We start from the raw sequence: 18,395 nt of genomic DNA on the forward strand, positions 1-18,395 counted from the left end.
GCTTCTGTTTTAAGAAATGAAAAAAATATTTCATGTGGAAACAAAAGAAAATTAACTTTGAAAATGACACCTGCCAAGTCAGTACCCTCAATGATAATTGTCTATTTTTCCAGCTTCTGTGCGTGTGTCTGTGCTGTCACTTCAGTGATGTCTGACTTTTTGTAACCCTGTGAATGGTAGCCCACCGAGCTCCCTGGCCCGGGATCCTGCAGGCAGAATATTGGAGTGGGTTGCCATGCCCTCCTTCGGGGGATCTTCCTAACCCAGGAATGGAACCCACTTCTCCTATGTCTCCTGCGTTGGCAGTCAGGTTCTTTACCACCGTGCTTCCTGGGAAGCCCTCTGGCTTCTGTAAGAGATTCTAAATTCTTCAAAAGCAGAGACTCTCTTTTTCATAGACATTACTCTCAGCAAGCATGGGGCTGACACATTGCATTTAGAAATAGAAATACATTTTACTTTACTTAGACTAGAAGAGAATATAAATATACTTACTTAGAATAGAAATACATTTTTCAAGATATCCAACAAATCATTTGGTCTGTGTTTTGTAAGTGCTTTCAATCTTTTTATTTTATTCCATATGAAATCTTGTACATAATGCAAAGAGATAAAAGATTTAAAGATGATAAACAGAAGCAGCAACTACAGATTGAAAAAAAAGGAAAAATGAGGCATCATAATTTTTTCCTAAAACTAAAATTTTGATGAATAAAGGTAAGTTTCTGTGAAGTTTGTTGGTATTATACAGATTACAATAGTAAATTCATGTTATGGTATGATACCAGGTGTATATTATTAAAAATCTGGAACTAAATACCTTTGTTGTTATCCATGCCTCCCACAGCATACAGAGTTCCAACTGTAGATTTTCTAGGTTTCGTTCTTGGACTTTGCATTAAAGTTCTTCTTTCTGGCAACAGATGGTACTTCATTGCTTCTAGAATCAGCTTTTGACATTCCAGATCATTCTTAAATAATGCATGGTTTTCTAGGTCTGCCAATATCTGTGAATAATACACATTCATGTTAATAATGCTTTTTATAATATGAGCATAAGATATCTAATTAGAAAATTAGAAGCTTAGTACCTTTGATATTGCCCTTATACTGACAGGGATGCAAAATATAATAAGAATTGATTACACTGAGAAATAAATATGAGTAAAATACATGGCTAAGGAAAACAGAAAAGATATTATTTTTGATTCCATATTATTTACTATTATTTGGCCATTCAGAGTACAAAGAAACTTCTAAATATCACTTTTCAGTTTAATTTCCTTTTTTTAAAATCTGCTCATAAATCAAATATAGTTGCCTTTTAGGCCATAGACATTTCTGGTAAAGTAGATTAAAAAAAAAATCTTTAGCAGATTAACCCCTAACAAACCTATCATAAGTATTCACATACTTTAATGTATTCCAAGCATACTTTAAAGCTTTTAAAGTTTTAAAAGATGTAATACTTTAAGATGTTCAAGCATAGTTTAAATCCCTTTCAAGCTAAAATGATTCAATAAAAATAGAAAATTATACTCATAACATCTTTTTAATTATGCAAACCTTGAAAAACTATACTTCAGGCAAAGTTATAGTTTTCAATAATGAAACTAAAATAAATAAATAAAAATTACCAAAAATCCAGCACCTAAGGGAGACCAGAATTTTATGCTATAGTATTCCTCTTTTCTCTAACTATAAAAAGTTATCATCTCCACAAATTCTTTTTCTGTACATTTCTTTGAATATATCCAAAGTATCTTTTACTTTCCTTTCTCTGTCCTTGTTTGCATTTTCTTTTTCCTTGACTCTTTTAGTATCATATTCTCTTTTTTTAATTCATGAAACTTATTTTATTTTAAGAGAGTTAAATATGTTACACAGATTTAGAAAACGTGTAAGTAGAAACTTTGACAATGACTCACTGATCTTTTCTTCTGATTGGTAAGACACTGTACCACATTGGTACATAAATGTTTACTGAGTGAATAAGTTAATAAATGATGACAACATATAATTTAGGAATTGATTTGAACCATAATCAAATAAATTTATTTAACTATTATAATATATAAATTACTGTTGGAAGTATAAGAGAGAACACAAAAACATAGCAGGTACTTGATTATTCTCCAATTTAAAAATGGTGCTATGAAGTAAAAAAAAAAAAAGATGAAGAAGAAGAAGTATTAGAGTTACTAGGTGCCTTGGAATATACAAAGGAAGATGTTTAGTTAGAGTCTTGCTTGTACTTTTCTTCTCATATACTAAAACTTTGTTGCCTTCCTACCCGTTTCTTAAGGGACTACTATTTTACTTGTCAAATATTAATAAATAGAAACATTAATGAAATAGATTTGAGGAAATAGAGGGGAAATTGTTTCTCTGGGACAATAGCAGAGCCCAACAGGAAGAAAAAAGATACTTTTTTCCTGGTAAGGAGTCAACCCATGAAAAGCCAGGAACAAACTCATTTGTTTGCTTAAGGGAATCGTTATAGTTTTTAAAATTCAATAAAATGGTATATACATTAGTGATAACGTTGAAGGTAAAAGCACTGACCTTATCATCCATTTGAATAACTAAATGTACATCTATTTCTAAATACACATGCAAAGTATATAAGATTTATTTCAAAATTTTTATAAATTTAAAATTACAAAAGAAAATGGAAGGAATTCTGTAAAAATGGAGTATAAGAGGACAGTCAACTCTGAGTGCTTAGTTTTAAAATACTTCTGAATATAAGGTGTCCATAGGTTCGTGGATTTATATCTGGGCTTTCTATTCTGTTCCATTGATCTATATTTCTGTCTTTGTGCCAGTACCATACTGTCTTAATGACTGTGGCTTTGTAGTATAGTCTCAAGTCAGGCAGGTTGATTCCTCCAGTTCCATACTTCTTTCTCAAGAAGTGGGATTGCTGGGTCATATGGCAGTTCTATTTCCAGTTTTTTAAGAAATCTCCACACTGTTCTCCATAGCAGCTGTACTAGCTTGCATTCCCAACAACAGTGTAAGAGGGTTCCCTTTTCTCCACACCCTCTCCAGCATTTATTGCTTGTAGATTTTTGGATAGCAGCCATCCTGACTGGCATGTAATGGTACCTCATTGTGGTTTTGATTTGCATTTCTCTGATAATGAGTGATGTTGAGCATATTTTCATGTGTTTCTTGGCCCTCTGTATGTCTTCTTTGGAGAAATGTCTGTTTAGTTCTTTGGCCCATTTTTTTATTGGGTCATTTATTTTTCTGGAATTGAGCTGCAGGTGTTGCTTGTATATTTTTGAGATTAAACCTTTGTCTGTTGCTTCGTTTGCTATTATTTTCTCTCATTCTGAGGGCTGCCTTTCCACCTTGCTTATAGTTTCCTTTGTTGTGCAAAAGCTTTTAAGTTTAATTAGGTCCCATTTGTTTATTTTTGCTTTTACTTCCAATATTCTGGGAATAAACTGTCATATGACCCAGCAATCCCACTTCTGGGTATACACACCGAGGAAATCAGATTTGAAAGAGACGCGTGCACTCCAATGTTCATCGCAGCACTGTTTATAATAGCCAGGACATGGAAACAACCTAGATGCCCATCAGCAGATGAATGGATAAGGAAGCTGTGGTACATATACACCATGGAATATTATTCAGCCATTAAAAATAATTCATTTCCATCAGTTCTAATGAGATGGATGAAACTGGAGCCCATTATACAGAGTGAAATAAGCCAGAAAGATAAAGACCAATACAGTATACTAACACATATATATGGAATTTAGAAAAATGGTAACAATAACCCTATATGCAAAACAGAAAAAGAGACACAGATGTACAGAACAGAATTATGGACTCTGTGGGAGAAGGCAAGGGTGGGATGTTTAGAGGGAACAGCATCAAAACATGTATATTATCAAGGGTGAAACAGATCACCAGCCCAGGTTGGATGCATGAGACAAGTGTTCGGGGCTGGTCCACTGGGAAGACCCAAAGGGATCGGATGGAGAGGGAGGTGGGAGGGGAAATCGGGATGGGGAATCCATGAAAATCCATGACTGCTTCATGTCAATGTATGGCAAAAACCACTACAATATTGTAAAGTAATTAGCCTCCAACTAATAAAAATAAATGGGAAAAAAAGGAAAAAAATACTTTTGAGTAATAATTTCAAATGAGAAATGAATTTCTTAATGTTGATAGATATATCCATAAAAACATTATATATACTATTTATTTCAAAGAATGTCCTAGAACTTGAAAAAGAATACCTATATATTTATAACTGAATTGCTTTGCTATGCACCTGAAACAAACACAACATTATTAGTTGATTATACTCCAATATTAAAAAAAAAAAAAAAAACACACAGAAAACCTAAATGTCAGTTTAAAAAAAAAAAAAAAAAAGAACTCCTTATAGCTAGAACTTAGACTTCAGACTCTCTAGATCTCACTTCATTTGTGGTTGCCCACTTGGTTTTGAGTAAGGCTTGTATTAAGTTCCAAATCTCCATTTATGGACTGACTTCTCCAGATCTCTTCAATGCCCAAAGGTCTCACCTATATAGGTCGCTAAGCTGTTTCCTAAACTTAAGCTATCTTTAGATTTTCTGAAATGATCCAAAATTAACACAAATTTTGCTGCTCCCTATGCAATAGAAGTTACTTTTTTGCATTTTATATATATATATATATTTTGCATTTTTAAATTTTTGAGAAACTTTAACTACTCTGACATTTTCTTTACTCTGTCCCATTGAGAAAAATATACCAACATATTGCAATAATTGTCTACTACTTTGAAACACACTCATGTTTATATACCAGAATTTTTACAGTAATTATCTATAAATCAGAGTTTATTCTTAGGATATTATATACAAATACTATTTCCAGTCAAGGATAATCATAATATAATTTAGTTTACAAAAAAGTGTCCTTGGAACTTTCTCAATATCTTTACTGTTAGTATGTTCTTACACTTAAGGTAACCAATAACTATGTCCTTATAAATTAATTGTGTATAAATATCAAGAAAAAAACAAAAATCCCACCATGTACAAAATAAAGTTTTAGAATATTTTATTATGTAGAAGATATGTCAGAAATAAAACATCCTGCCTTAATATGAAGGATACAATAGGGTATATTAATAATTAACATTGTGTGAAATACTAAGAGGTTGATCCATCCAAGGATCCACATCAGCTACGCAGCTACTTCGCAAATATGATCTATCTCCCTATAATCTTGGTCATTTTCCTTTGTGAGTAAATAATAACCAGCAAGTTGTAATGTAACCCTATAGCTGCAGAAGATAACTGGATTAATAAACATCCAGGCAAATTTCATGCATGATACTCAGAATTGATTAATATTAAAAACTAGAATAATGCATTCATTAATAGCTAGAGTACTCAATAGTAGCTCAGTTAGAAAGTTCCAGTTGCCAGATATGCTATAAACTTTTAATTAGAATAAAGATGTTCTCTGCAATTGTTATATTAAAACATTATTGCTTTATTTTTCTCAGCTCAAAGTTTCACTGACTTTATCACTGAAAAAAGAAATAGTCATTAAAACATTATTTCTTTCAAATGACCATTACATTTGTTATTAAAATACAAATAATTTGATTGTTAAAGTTTGAGAAATTGAACCTCATATTTAGCAACATAAAAATATTCAATATGTTTAAATCTGCATTCTTATACATAAATACTAATTCAAGCTGCATTTTCCAAAATTATTTATATGAATTTATTTCAAATACTTTCCATAAATTAGAAATTATGATTCTGAAAATATTATTCCATTAAAATGAAATGTATTATTCAAGTATCTAGATTTGCACGTTTTTCCCAACCTCTAAATAAGAAAATATTTTAAAAATTGTCTCATTTCTGTATAACTTATAACTTAATATTTCAAAGAAAATACCCTCTTGGCTAGAATCCTTGTCATGATTCTCTGCACTAACTTGCAAGTATGAGTGCTACCTTAAATTGTAACATTTCATCATGGTGGTGGTTTAGTTGCTAAGTCCTGGCTGACTCTTGAGACCCCATGGACTGCAGTCTGCCGGGCTTCTCTGTCCATGGGATTCTCCAGGTAAGAATACTGGAGTGGGTTGCCAATGCCTCTCCAGGGGATCTTCCCAATCTAGAAATCAAACCTGGGTCTCCTGCATTGCAGGCAGGTTCTTAACTGACTGAACTATGAGGGAAGACCCAACATTTCATCATAAGCAAACAAAGTCAAATGCACAAATTATTTGTGCTGTACAACCCTCTTTTACTACACAGAGAGCATACAGCTCTAATTTTTCAGTAAATCAGAAAATATTTACATTACAGAAGTATGCATTATATCTAGACTTGAAATATAAAATAAAGATATTAGAGAAATATAAATTATAGCAACACTTTTCTATACTGTTAGTGCCTGGAAGTAAAAATAGCTATAAAAGGTATTCTTTAAGTAAGAGTAATATGGTATTGAAAAACACAGTAACCAACACAATCTGTAGAAAGCATTGCAAATACATCTTTCTGTACTTTCTGACTAAAGATCCATTGGAAAATGGAACACAATATTGAATAAACAAAGAAAGATAAATTTGCACTTATTGTGAACCAAAGAATGTATTAACTCTTCCAACACTGTATCCTTGGGCTATCAAGTTATGAACTTTTTTACATTCATAAGAAAGTGACAAAATTTCATATGTCTCATATTATTTCACAGTACTTGAAACTCACTTTGCTATTAGGTGTTGTGCTAAAATAATCAACTCGCAGAATTTGAAACTATGAAACAAAGTTGATTCCTATTAGAAGTGACAGTCCCTACAGAACAAATGACAGCTTCATATATGGTCTTTCAAGTTTTCTGCTTGACAAAATAAATAAGAAAAGTCATAACATATTACCATATTCCATAAACTACAGGAAAAAATCATTTTACTTCCATGTCTTATAAATAGGGGATGCAAATAAAATACTTTAAAAAAATTTTTTATGTGGTTTGTTTATCTAAGATATTCTACAAGGAAAAAATGATTTGGCAGTCACACTGAGAGTGACCTTGAACCTAGAGCCTCTTTAAGAGTGAGTGGAAAGTGCTGGTCAAAGGAGAGACTTTATTTATCATAGAACTTTGTGACATCACAATAAATAAACAGGGTTCATAGGTGAACTCATAGATAGGGCTTTCCCACATCTCAAGGGAAACCATAAGTTGTTTCATGCCTAGAACCTATTTGATAGATTTTCAAAAACAGAGAGGGAGGAAAATGGACAACCAGGCTCAAACTTTGCTTCACTGATTTTTGTAGTCCTTCATCAATTACTTCAGTATCTGCTTGTGACTGAAACAGCCTAAGCTTGTGCAAGAAAACTAGATCAACTGTGGCCAGAACATCTGCCTGCAGACTAAAAGAAACTCATCTATGTAAGCATCTAGACCTGCGTGCTTCACCTAAAATCCCATTAACATTAGATGAAAAGATTTTAACAAAGAATAGAATCATGAAATTTTAAGAAAATGAAATATCTTCTAGTTCTTTCCACTGGCATATTGATGATTCTGAATAAAATGTGAGGATGTTACTTTTATTTTTAATAAAGTGAGGAAAGTAGGTATAACAGAGCTTTTTATGTTCTCTTTCAGTACTATCACGTCAAAATGAAAACACAAATTACCAACATACTAAAACTTACATCTGATATATCCAAATGATACATTTGAATGACTCCTGCTCAAGTATTTGGAAGAAACCATTTACAAAATGAGAAGCAGTTGCATTAATTTTATTCTGAACACAGAAATATTTGATTGCCTTCAAGTAGTGAAAAGTAGTTGGCTAAGCTGACAGTACAAATAGACAAGAATAATGACATAATCAAAAGAAGCAGAGCTCATAAAAATTAGCTCAAATGATAGTTCCTGTTAGTGATAAGTGAAAATAGGTTTCATGCATTCATAATTTAGTATTAACTTGCATTTATTTAACATGGGTTTGCATTTCTAAGGTGGTTTGAAAAGTCAGCATTTCCAAGACTAAAAGAAGCAATCCTGGGTCCTTCGTGCACTCCACTTACATCCTGAAAATTTTTATTGCATCCTATATAGGCTCCAGACATTGCATTCATTCATACATTCATTTAGTCAATAGTTCGCACCTATTTATTTAGCACATGTTATGTGCCAGGTGCTATAATTCAGCTCCTGGATATCTGCAGCTTCTCTTATTACCAATCTATTCTACTCAAGCCCACCCTTCTCCCCAACCCTTAGAACACTTTCATTAATTTACTCATATCTAGGTTTTATTCAAAACCTCCTTTAATTTCGTATTGTTTGCAAGACATTATTCAATAGCCTCAGACTAGCAAGCCATAAATTTTATAATATAACTCCATTTTAGCTATTCAGCCACTTTCTCTAATACCTTAGGGCACATTATTCTGTATTTCATAATTTGGTTCTTCTGATCTCTTCCTCTCATCTGAATATATTATGGCTTTAGAAAGCAGTGATATAACACCTTTACCTCTGATGCTTTCATTAAAAGATTACTCAATCTTCAGAATCTAGTTTAAGTCCTATTACTTCCACAAGGATTTACCTAATTACTCAGGCCACAGTTGACACAATTTGTTTTTAATTGGTCATATTAGGTTTTAATCAACTACCATCTGTGTAGTTGCTGAAAGGCTTCATAGTCATACTGACTCATAAACTTATAGAAAATCAAGAGAAATGTGTGGCATCTTTTCTCAGGTATGATTAACAGGGTTACAAGCTCCTACAAACTGTTCAATAACTATTTAAGTGATTGATAATTTACTGCAATTAAATTATAGTATCCTGGAATTCTGTAAACTTTCTAATAAGAAATTTCTCTGACTGAAGAGGTAACACAGACTAACCATAACTAGCAAGAGCAGTCCACTAAGGGTTATTCTCAAATAGCCTTCCTTGGCATGGCTGTTACAGCAGGTTGGCCTACACACTATATTCAGAAGCAACAACTACCATAAGCAACTGAAGAGGCTGCATTCATTTATTGCCTGGAAAACTGGATTCCCCAATTTCAATAACAGGAGCCATAGTAGTATTAATTTTTTGTTATGAGCTAGCCCTAACTCAATTTTCTTTAAACAAGAACCTTTTTTACTTTCTCTCACACTAATTATAAGGTAGCAGTCAGTATTTTACTTTCTTCATTTCACTAAGAGAAGATGGAGAAAGAATTTTAATCACAGCATATTTGCAGACTCCCAGCTTTCTTTAGATTTGCTCTGATCAAAGCCCAACATACCTCTTTTGATCATCATCAGTGAAATAAGTCCCTGTGAAAACATCAAGGTGGATGCATCTTGCAAGTCAATAAGGGATTTAAATAATTCTCCCAAGTAAAGCTAATTCCACTGGGTATACACTCTCTCTGTAGAGTTTCTAAAGTTTGGGTATGAGATGAGTGGTTCAAACATCCTGACTGAACAAACTTCAGGGATAGGGAAGATAAATGTTTATTAATCTTACTACTAAAGGCATTAAAATAATTGAAATGTGTCAAATCCTATGCCAGACATGTCTAACTTAATTTATAATAGAATTTGTATTATAATGGAATAACCTATACTATAATTTATAATATACAATATAATGTAGCATATGACCATTATTTTCCAGTGCTTATGGTTAAGCAAGTGTATTAAGCTGACAATTTTTTTTACAACAGTCCAGTTTTCAGTCAGTTGGCTTTTTCAAAAGAGTAATCATTAGACTATTTACTCTTTTGTTTTTTACAGATAACCCTCTGGGACTTGCATGACAGCGGCATGTCATTGCAAAAAGTTACATTAATCATTTTAATGTGCAGATACATGCTGGAAGAGAATTGTTTAAAGTGATATTCAGCAGATTCAGCAATTCAACTTCTGGGAATTTTTCCAAATGAAGTGAAAACACTAACTTGAAAAGATATCTGCACCCACATTTTCATTGCAGCATTATCTACAATAGCCAAGAAATGGGAGAAACTTAAGCATTCATTGATAGATGAATGGATGAGGAAAAGGTGAGATATATATATCTATATACATATATATTCTCTCTCTCTCTCACATATATGTATATATATTTGCTGTTGTCCTTTAGTCACTAAATCATGTCTGACTCTTTTGCAATTCCTAGGACTGTAGCCTGCCTCCTCTGTCTATGGGATTTCCCAAGCAAGAATACTGGAGTGGGTAGCCATTTCCTCCTCCAGGGGATCTTTCTTACCCAGGGATCGATCCATGTCTGTGTCTCTTGCATCGGCAGGCAGATTCTTTACCTCTGAGCCACCTAGGAAATCCCACATATATATATCACCTTTCGCTCATCCTCTGAATTCTGCCAAGAGACGGCACCGGTCATAGCAAACACCCTTTTCAACAACACGAGAGACAATATTACACATGGACATCACTAAATGATCAATACAGAAATCAAATTGATTACAGTATTTGTAGCCAAAGATGGAGAAGCTGTATACAGTCAACAAAAATAAGGCCTGGTGCTGACTGTGGCTTAGATCATCAGCTTTTCACAGCAAAATAATACAGGTCCAAATTAAAGAAAGTGGGAAAAACCATTAGGCCAGTCAGTTATTACTTAAATCCCCTATGAATAGGCAGTAGACATGAGGAATAGATTCAAGGAATTAGATCTAGTAAACAATGGGCCTGCAGAATTATGGATAGAAGTCCATAAAAAATGTTGTATAGGAGGCAGTGAACAAGTCCATCTCAAAGGAAAAGAACAGCAGGAAGGCAAAGTGGTTATGTGAAGAGGCTTTACAAGTAGATGAAGAGAGAAGAGAAGCAAAAAGCAAGGGAGAAAGGGAAAGATTCAGTTCAGTTCAGGTCAGTTGCTCAGTTGTGTCCGACTCTTTGTGACTCCATAGACTGCAGTATGCCAGGCTTCCCTGTCCATCATGAACTCCCGGAGTTTACTCAAACTCAACTAAATGCAGAGTTCCAGAGAATAGTGATATCATTCCTTAGGCAGGTTGATAGGGAGTTTCCATGGGCCCAGTCACATAGTCACTCATGTTTTGGAATTTATGGCTGTTTCGAATTTATGGCCAATTACCCACAACAGAAGCGAGACTGGGAAACTGGTTAATCACTAATAAAGGAGCCATAGGAACAGGCTCCTTGATATTGTCAGGAAGACCAAACTTCCTCACAAGATCTAAGGAAAACAAACTGACCTAATGTTAACTGTCCAATCCTATACAATAGTTGTTTTTAGTAACAGGTCAAAAAGTATATAATAAGATGTCTTAAAGACTGAAGACAGGACTCTCCAGACCTCCAGAGAGGTCTCTGTTATTTCTTAACTCCAAATAAAGCTGTTACGCTGCTGCAAAGACATGAGCAATGGTATTCTTTTAGTCCCGGAGTGAAGTCTTTGCTTTAGAGTCTATGAACCCATAGCCACGTCAAACATTGTCGAACAAGAGCAAGGAGAGACAAAAAGGCCTTCTTCAATGAACAGTGCAAAGAAATAGAGGAAAATAACAGAAAGGGAAAGACTAGAGATCTCTTCAGGAAAATTGAAAATATCAAGGCAGCATTTCACCCAAAGATGGGCACAATAAATGACAGAAATGGTAGACCTAGTAGAAACAGAAGAGATCAAGAAGAGACAGAAAGAATACATAGAGGAACTATACAAAAAAGATCCAAATGAACCTGATAACCACAATGATGTGGTCAGCCATCCAGAGCCAGACATTCTGGAGTACTAAGTCAAGTGTGACAGTAGGAAGCACTGCTGTCAATAGAGCTAGTGGATGTGATGGAATTCCAGTAGAGCTATTTAAAATTCTAAGAGATGCTACTACCATAGTGCTGCACTCAATATGTCAGCAAATCTGGAAAACCCAGCAGTGGACACAGGACTGGAAAAGTTAATCCTAATCCCAGTTCCCAAGAAGTGGAGTACTAAAGAATGCTCAAACCAGTGGACAATTGCACTCATCTCCCATGCTAGTAAGCTCATGCTCAAAATCTTGCATGCTAGGCTGCAACATGAAATGAACCAAGAAATCCCAGATGCCCAAGATGGGTTTAGAAAAGGCAGAGGAACCAGAGATCAAATTGCCAACATTCACTGGATCATAGAGAAAGCAAGGGAATTCTGTAAAAGCATCTACCACTGTTTCGTTGATACACTAAAGCCTTTGACTGTGTGGATCATAACAAACTGTGGAAAACTCTTAAAGGGATGGGAATACCAGACCACCTAACCTCTCTCCTGCATCTGGGTCAAGAAGCAACAGTTACAACTCTGTATGGGAGGACTGACTGGTGCATGATTGAGAAAGGAGTACAAGGTTATTTGTTGTCACCCTGTTTATTTAACTTATACACTGTGCACATCATGAGAAATACCAGGGGCATGAGTTAAAATCTGAAATCAAAATTGGTGGGAGAAATATCGACAACCTCAGATACGTGGATGATACCACTCTTATGGAAGAGAGTGAAGAGGAACTAAAGAATCTCTTGATGAAGGTGAAGGAAGAGAGTGAAAAGTCTGGTTTAAAACTAATATTAAAAACAAAAAACAAAAAAAACTTAAATCATGACATCTGGCTCCATCATTTCATGTCAAATAGAAGGGAAAAAAGCAGAAGTAGTGACAGATTTCCTCTTATTGGGCTCTAAAATCACTGCAGATGGTAACTGCAACATTGAAATCAGAAGACGGTTGCTTCTGGCAGGAACCCTAGACAGTGTGTTGAAAAGCAAATATATCACTTCGCTGACTAAAAGTCCATATAGTCAAGGCTGTGGTCTTTCCAGTGGTCACATATGGATGTGAGAGTTGGACCATAAAGAAGGCTGAACAGCAAAGAATGGATACCTTTGAACTGTGGTGCCAGGGAAGACTCCTGAGAGCCCCTTGGAGAGCAAAGAGATCAAACTAGTCAATCTTAAAGGAAATCAACCCTGAATACTCATTGGAAGGACTGATGCTGAATCTGAAACTTCAATATTTTGGTCACCTGATGGGAATAGTCGACTCATTGGAAAAGACCCTGATGCTGGGAAGGATTGAAGGCAGAAGGTGAAGAGGACATCAGATGATGAGATGGCTGGATGGCATCACCAATGCAATAGACACGAACTTGGACAAACTCCAGGAGATGGTGAGGGACAGGGAGGCCTTGTGTGCTGCAGTCCATGGGGCTGTGAAGAATCAGATACAACTGAGTGACTGAACAACAACAAGTGTATATGTATACACACATACAGCCTTTAAAAAGAAGAAAACTCTGCTATTTATGACAAGTGGATGGACCTTGAGAGCATTAGGTTAAGAGAAATAAGTCAGATGGAGAATAAAGAGATATGCTACATGATCCCAATTATATGTGAGCCTAAATAACACACAAACAAACAAAAAATGAACGCATAGGTCCAAATTACTTATGGTGGTTTCCAAGGCACAGGGGAAGGTGGAGACATGGAGGAAGGTGATCAAAAGGTACAAGCTTCCAGTTATGAAATAGTTAAGTCCTTGTAGCAGTAAGGATATAACTAAAATGCCTTTACTCTTAGTAAAAGGATGTAATGTAAAGCGTGATGACTATAGTTAATAACACTCTATCATATATTTGAAAGTTTAGAACCCATCAGGACCCAGACCACAGTGGGTGGAAAGAAGCATCTCTATCATTGTAAAGAAATATAGTCATCCTCCTTCAACAGGCACCATCAATGTAAGAAAGAAGATTGGTGTGAGACCTCGTGAGAGGGAAGAGACTGCCCCCAACAAGAACATCAAACTTCCAATTTACTGAATAGTCACCTGGAAGTTGTAGTTATGAACCATATAATTTTTTTAAACTTTTCTAAATATTAAGTATAAATTATTCCGCCATCAGGAGGAATAGAAGCTTAAAAACAAGATGACATCAGTTATAAAAATTAAATGACTTCTCTCTTTGTAGAAATGTGAGTTAAAATGATTGCTTCTGACATCCAGGAGAGGCCATTTAATTAACTGATGCAATAAGCACTCATCACATTCATACTGTTTTAGAGCCTCTTAGGAACATAATCATAAATATAATTATTTTCTGAACTGCAAGGTATCATAATTAACAAAGAAAAAGAAATGCAGCAGTAAGAATATAACTAAACTCTTTTAAACTCTTTAGTAAAAGGTTACTAACAGATATAGAAACAAAGTACTCTAGGAAACAGGAAGATGCAAGGAATCAGTAGCTATGTGGTAAAGAAATATTTGCAGCCATAGGTCTTCCTTAAACTGAATCAATAAGGATAGACACCTCATTGCCAGGCAAGAAAAAGAGTGAAAGATGCTTCACTAAGAAAATCCATAGACCAGAGGAATGAAAGGAAATCATGTATAACATCTTGTTTACTGAGATGCTATGCTTTATAAAACACACCTCTTCTACCTCTCCCCCATCTCTTTTCTCTCATCTTTTTGTCTATGTTTCACTCATCTACCCATTTATCCATCCACTCACTTTAATCCTTATATCTGAAGTTATATAAACATATAACCCGAACATAGTATTGCATTCTCTCATTCTACCTTTCAGATCCACAGGACAATACTTTTAATTTGAGCTTAAAAATTGATCCTGAATGTATTCACCACTATCATCCTGGGACGGTCTCTCATCATCACCTGGAGCATTTTAATACCTCCTAAGTACTAAATCTGCTTCCAGATTTCCGTGTTAGTGTTGATTATTTGTCATTTGCTTTCCCATTATTCATTTTGCATTATTATGACCTTTTCAGTTCCTTACAATACCGAACCTTCTGAAAATATATTGCCTTTCTCCTTTCAGACTTGCTCTTGTTTGGGTCCAACCAATGGGATTTACTAGCAGAAAGGTGTAAATAAAGATGAGAACATGTCTTCTCCACTTCCTGTGTGATGTGGCTAACTCTTTATGAGGAAAGTTAAAGTAGGGGAGCCTCTCTGCCATAGCCCCAGCCACTCTGGACTTTGTAATAAGGTTTCCTCCATCATCCCCATAATTTAAGACCTCTGAGTCCTCAATATCCTTTGGTCCTTTCTTCAAAACTGGCCACATCTTTGTAAATAGTGCCTTTATTAATATCTTTTCATAAGAATCATCATCAATGAATTTTAACTCATGCTAGAATATTGACTATTTCTCTACTATATATTTATTTTTCAGACATTAACTAGAACAATTCTTTAAAGATTTAGTTACTCTCTACTTTTGAATCCATTGGAACATTTCCATAATAAAAACTAAGAAAAAAATAATGCATGTGTGTTCTTCACTTAAAATCCTACAGTATTTTTCTTATTAATTGAATTAAAAGTTAAAATATGTATGACTCACTATAAGCCCTACATTATCACTTTCTGGTCACTGCTGACTTCATCTTCTGCGGCCCTGGTACCTTGTCCAAAGAACGCTAGTTATCTTGCCTCTTTGTTGCTGTTGTTCCGTCTCTGACTTTCTGGGACCTCATGGACTGTAGCACACCAGGCTCCTCTATTCTATGCTATCTCATGGAGTTTGCTCAAACTCATGTCCATTGAGTCTGTGATGTCATCCAACCATCTCATCCTCTGTCATCCCCTTCTCCTCTCACCTTCAATCTTTCCCAGCATCAAGGTCTTTTCAGATGAGTCAGTTCTTTGCATCAGGAGGCCAAAATATTGGAGTTTCAAATTCAGCATCAGTCCTTCCGATGAATATTCAGGGCTGATTTCCTTTAGGATGGACTAATTGGATCTCCTTGCAGCTCAAGGGACTCTCAGCACCACAATTTGGTATCAGTTTGCCAGTTTTCAGCCATCTTTATGGTCCAACTCTCACATTCAGACATAAATATTGCAAAAGTTAGGAGAAATATCAACATCTTCAGATATGCAGATGATGCCACTCTAATGGCAAAAAGCAAAAAGGTACTAAAATGCCTCTTGGTGAAGGTGATATAGAAGAGCGAAAAAGCTGCTTAAAGATCAACGTTAAAAAATTAAAGATCATGGCATCTGGTCCCATCACTTCATAAAAATAGATGGGGAAAAAGTAGAAATAGTAACAGATTTTCTTTTCTTGAGCTCCAAAATCACTGCAGACAATGACTGCAGCAATGAAATTAAAAGATTCTTGCTTCTTAGAAGAAAAGCTATGACAAGTCTAGACAGTGTATTATAAAGCAGAGACATCACTTTACTGGCAAAGGTCTGTATAGTCAAAGCTATTGTTTTTCCAGTAGTCATACACAGGTGTGAGAGTTGGACATAAAAAAGGTTGAGTACTGAAAATTAGATGCTTTTGAATTGTGGTGTTGGAGAAGACTCCTTGAGAGTCCTCTGAACAGCAAGGAGATTGAGCCAGTCAATCCTAAAGGAAATCAACCCTGAATATTCATTGGTAGTACTGATGCCAAAGTTGAAGCTCCAATACTTTGGCCACCTGATGCAAAGGGCTGGATCATTGGAAAAGACCTTGATGCTGGGAAAGACTGAGGTCAGGTGGAGACAGGGAAAGCAGGGGATGAGATAGTTGGATGGCATCACTGACTCACTGGATACGAGTTTGATCAAACTCTAGAAGAGAGTGAAGGACAGGGAAGCCTGGAGTGCTGCAGTTCATGGGATCACAAAGAATCTGGCTTGCAAATGAAAAACAAAAGCAACCGGAACAGCTATAGCTTGACCATAAGGATGTCGGCAAACTGATGTCTCTGCTTTTCAATGTACTGTCTAGGTTTGTCAAATTTCTTTCCAAGAAGCATGAGTCTTTTAATTTCATGGCTGCAGTCCATGTCTGCAGTGATTTTGGAGACCAGGAAAACGAAATCTGTCACTGCTTCCACTTTTTGTCCATCTATTTGAAATGAAGTAATGGGGCAGGATGTCATGATCTTTACTTTTTGAATGTTGAGTTTTAAGCCAGCTTTTTCACTCTCCTCTTTCACCTTGATCAAAGGGCTCTTTAGGTCCTCTTCACTTTCACTTTCTGTAATTGATTGGTATCATCTGCTTATATGCAGTTGTTGATATTTCTCCTGGGAATCTTGATTCCAGCTTCAGATGCATTCAGACTGGCATTTCACATGATATACTCTGCATTTAAGTTAAATAAGCCAAATGACAATATACAGCCTTGATTCACTCCTTTCTCAATTTTGAACTAGTCAGCTGTTCCATGTCCAGTTCTAACTGTTGCTTCTTATCCTGCACAGGTTTCTCAGGAGACAGGTGCTTTCCTCTGTAATACTTTTCCTTAGATTGTTTGATGCACAGCCAAAGGCTTAAGAGTAGTCAGTGAAGCAGAAGTAGTTGTTTTCCTGAAATTCTCTTGCTTTCTCCATGAGCCAATGACTCTTGACAATTTGATCTCTGGTTCCGCTGCCTTTTCTAAACCCAGCCTGCACTTTTGGAATTTCTCAGTTTACGTACTACTGAAGACAAGCCTGAAGGATTTTGAGCAAAATCTTACTAGCATGTAAAATAAGCATAGCTGTATCATAGTTTGGATGCATTACCCTTGTTTGGAATTGGAATGAAAGCTGATCTTTTCCAGTACTGTGGCATTTTCCACTGCTGAGTTTTCCAAACTTGCTAACATGTTGAGTGCAGTACTTTAGCAGCAACTGTAAATTGCTGCAAATAACGGAAACTTTAAGGACTGCAAATATCTCAGCTGAATTCTGTTACCTCCACTAGCTTCCTAAGGCCCATTTGACTTCACACTGCAGGATGTCTGCCTCTAGGAGAGTGACCACACCATCATGATTATCCCAGTCATTAAGACCTTTTTTAAAGTTCTTTTATGTTTTCTTGCCACTTCTTCTTAATCTCTTCTGCTTCTGTTAGGTCCTTTTAGTTTCTGTCCTTTCCATGCCAATTTTTGCATGAAATATTTCCAGTTTCCCTGATAAAAATCTGTTTTCCCATTCTACTGTTTCCCTCTGTTTCTTTGCATTGATCTCTGAGGAAGGCTTTCTTATCTCTCCACGCTATTCTCTGGAACTCAGCATTTGGTTAGGTGTCTTTCCCTTTCCCTTTGTCTTTCACTTCTCTTCTTACCTCAGCTATTTGTAAAGCCCTCTCAGACAACACTTTGCTCTCTTGCATTTCTTTTTCTTTAGGATGATTTTGGTGACAGCCCCCTGAACAACATAACAAACTTCCTTCCATAGTTTTTCAAGCTCTCTGTTTACCAGATCTAATCATTTGAATACATTCATCATCCCCACTGTATAAACTGAACTGCCTAGTGTTTTTTCCCTATTTTCTTCTGTTTAAGTCTGAATTTTGCAATAATGAGCTAAAGATCTGAGTCACAGTCAGTTTCAGGTCTT

General features: G+C 35.5%; 1 protein-coding gene across 2 annotated transcripts in view; it reads right to left on the reverse strand.

Moving 5' to 3' along the window:
- KLHL1 (kelch like family member 1) overlaps nt 1-18,395 on the reverse strand; it is a 460,807-nt gene that overhangs the window by 136,001 nt on the left and 306,411 nt on the right. For both annotated transcript variants that reach the window (XM_065902214.1, XM_065902213.1), the window contains one exon: nt 821-1,007. In XM_065902214.1, coding sequence (XP_065758286.1) covers nt 821-1,007 — 187 coding nt within the window. The remainder of the gene's footprint in view (nt 1-820; nt 1,008-18,395) is intronic.

Source organism: Muntiacus reevesi, chromosome 11 (genome assembly GCF_963930625.1).
Source record: "Muntiacus reevesi chromosome 11, mMunRee1.1, whole genome shotgun sequence".
NCBI classification, from domain to species: domain Eukaryota; kingdom Metazoa; phylum Chordata; class Mammalia; order Artiodactyla; family Cervidae; genus Muntiacus; species Muntiacus reevesi.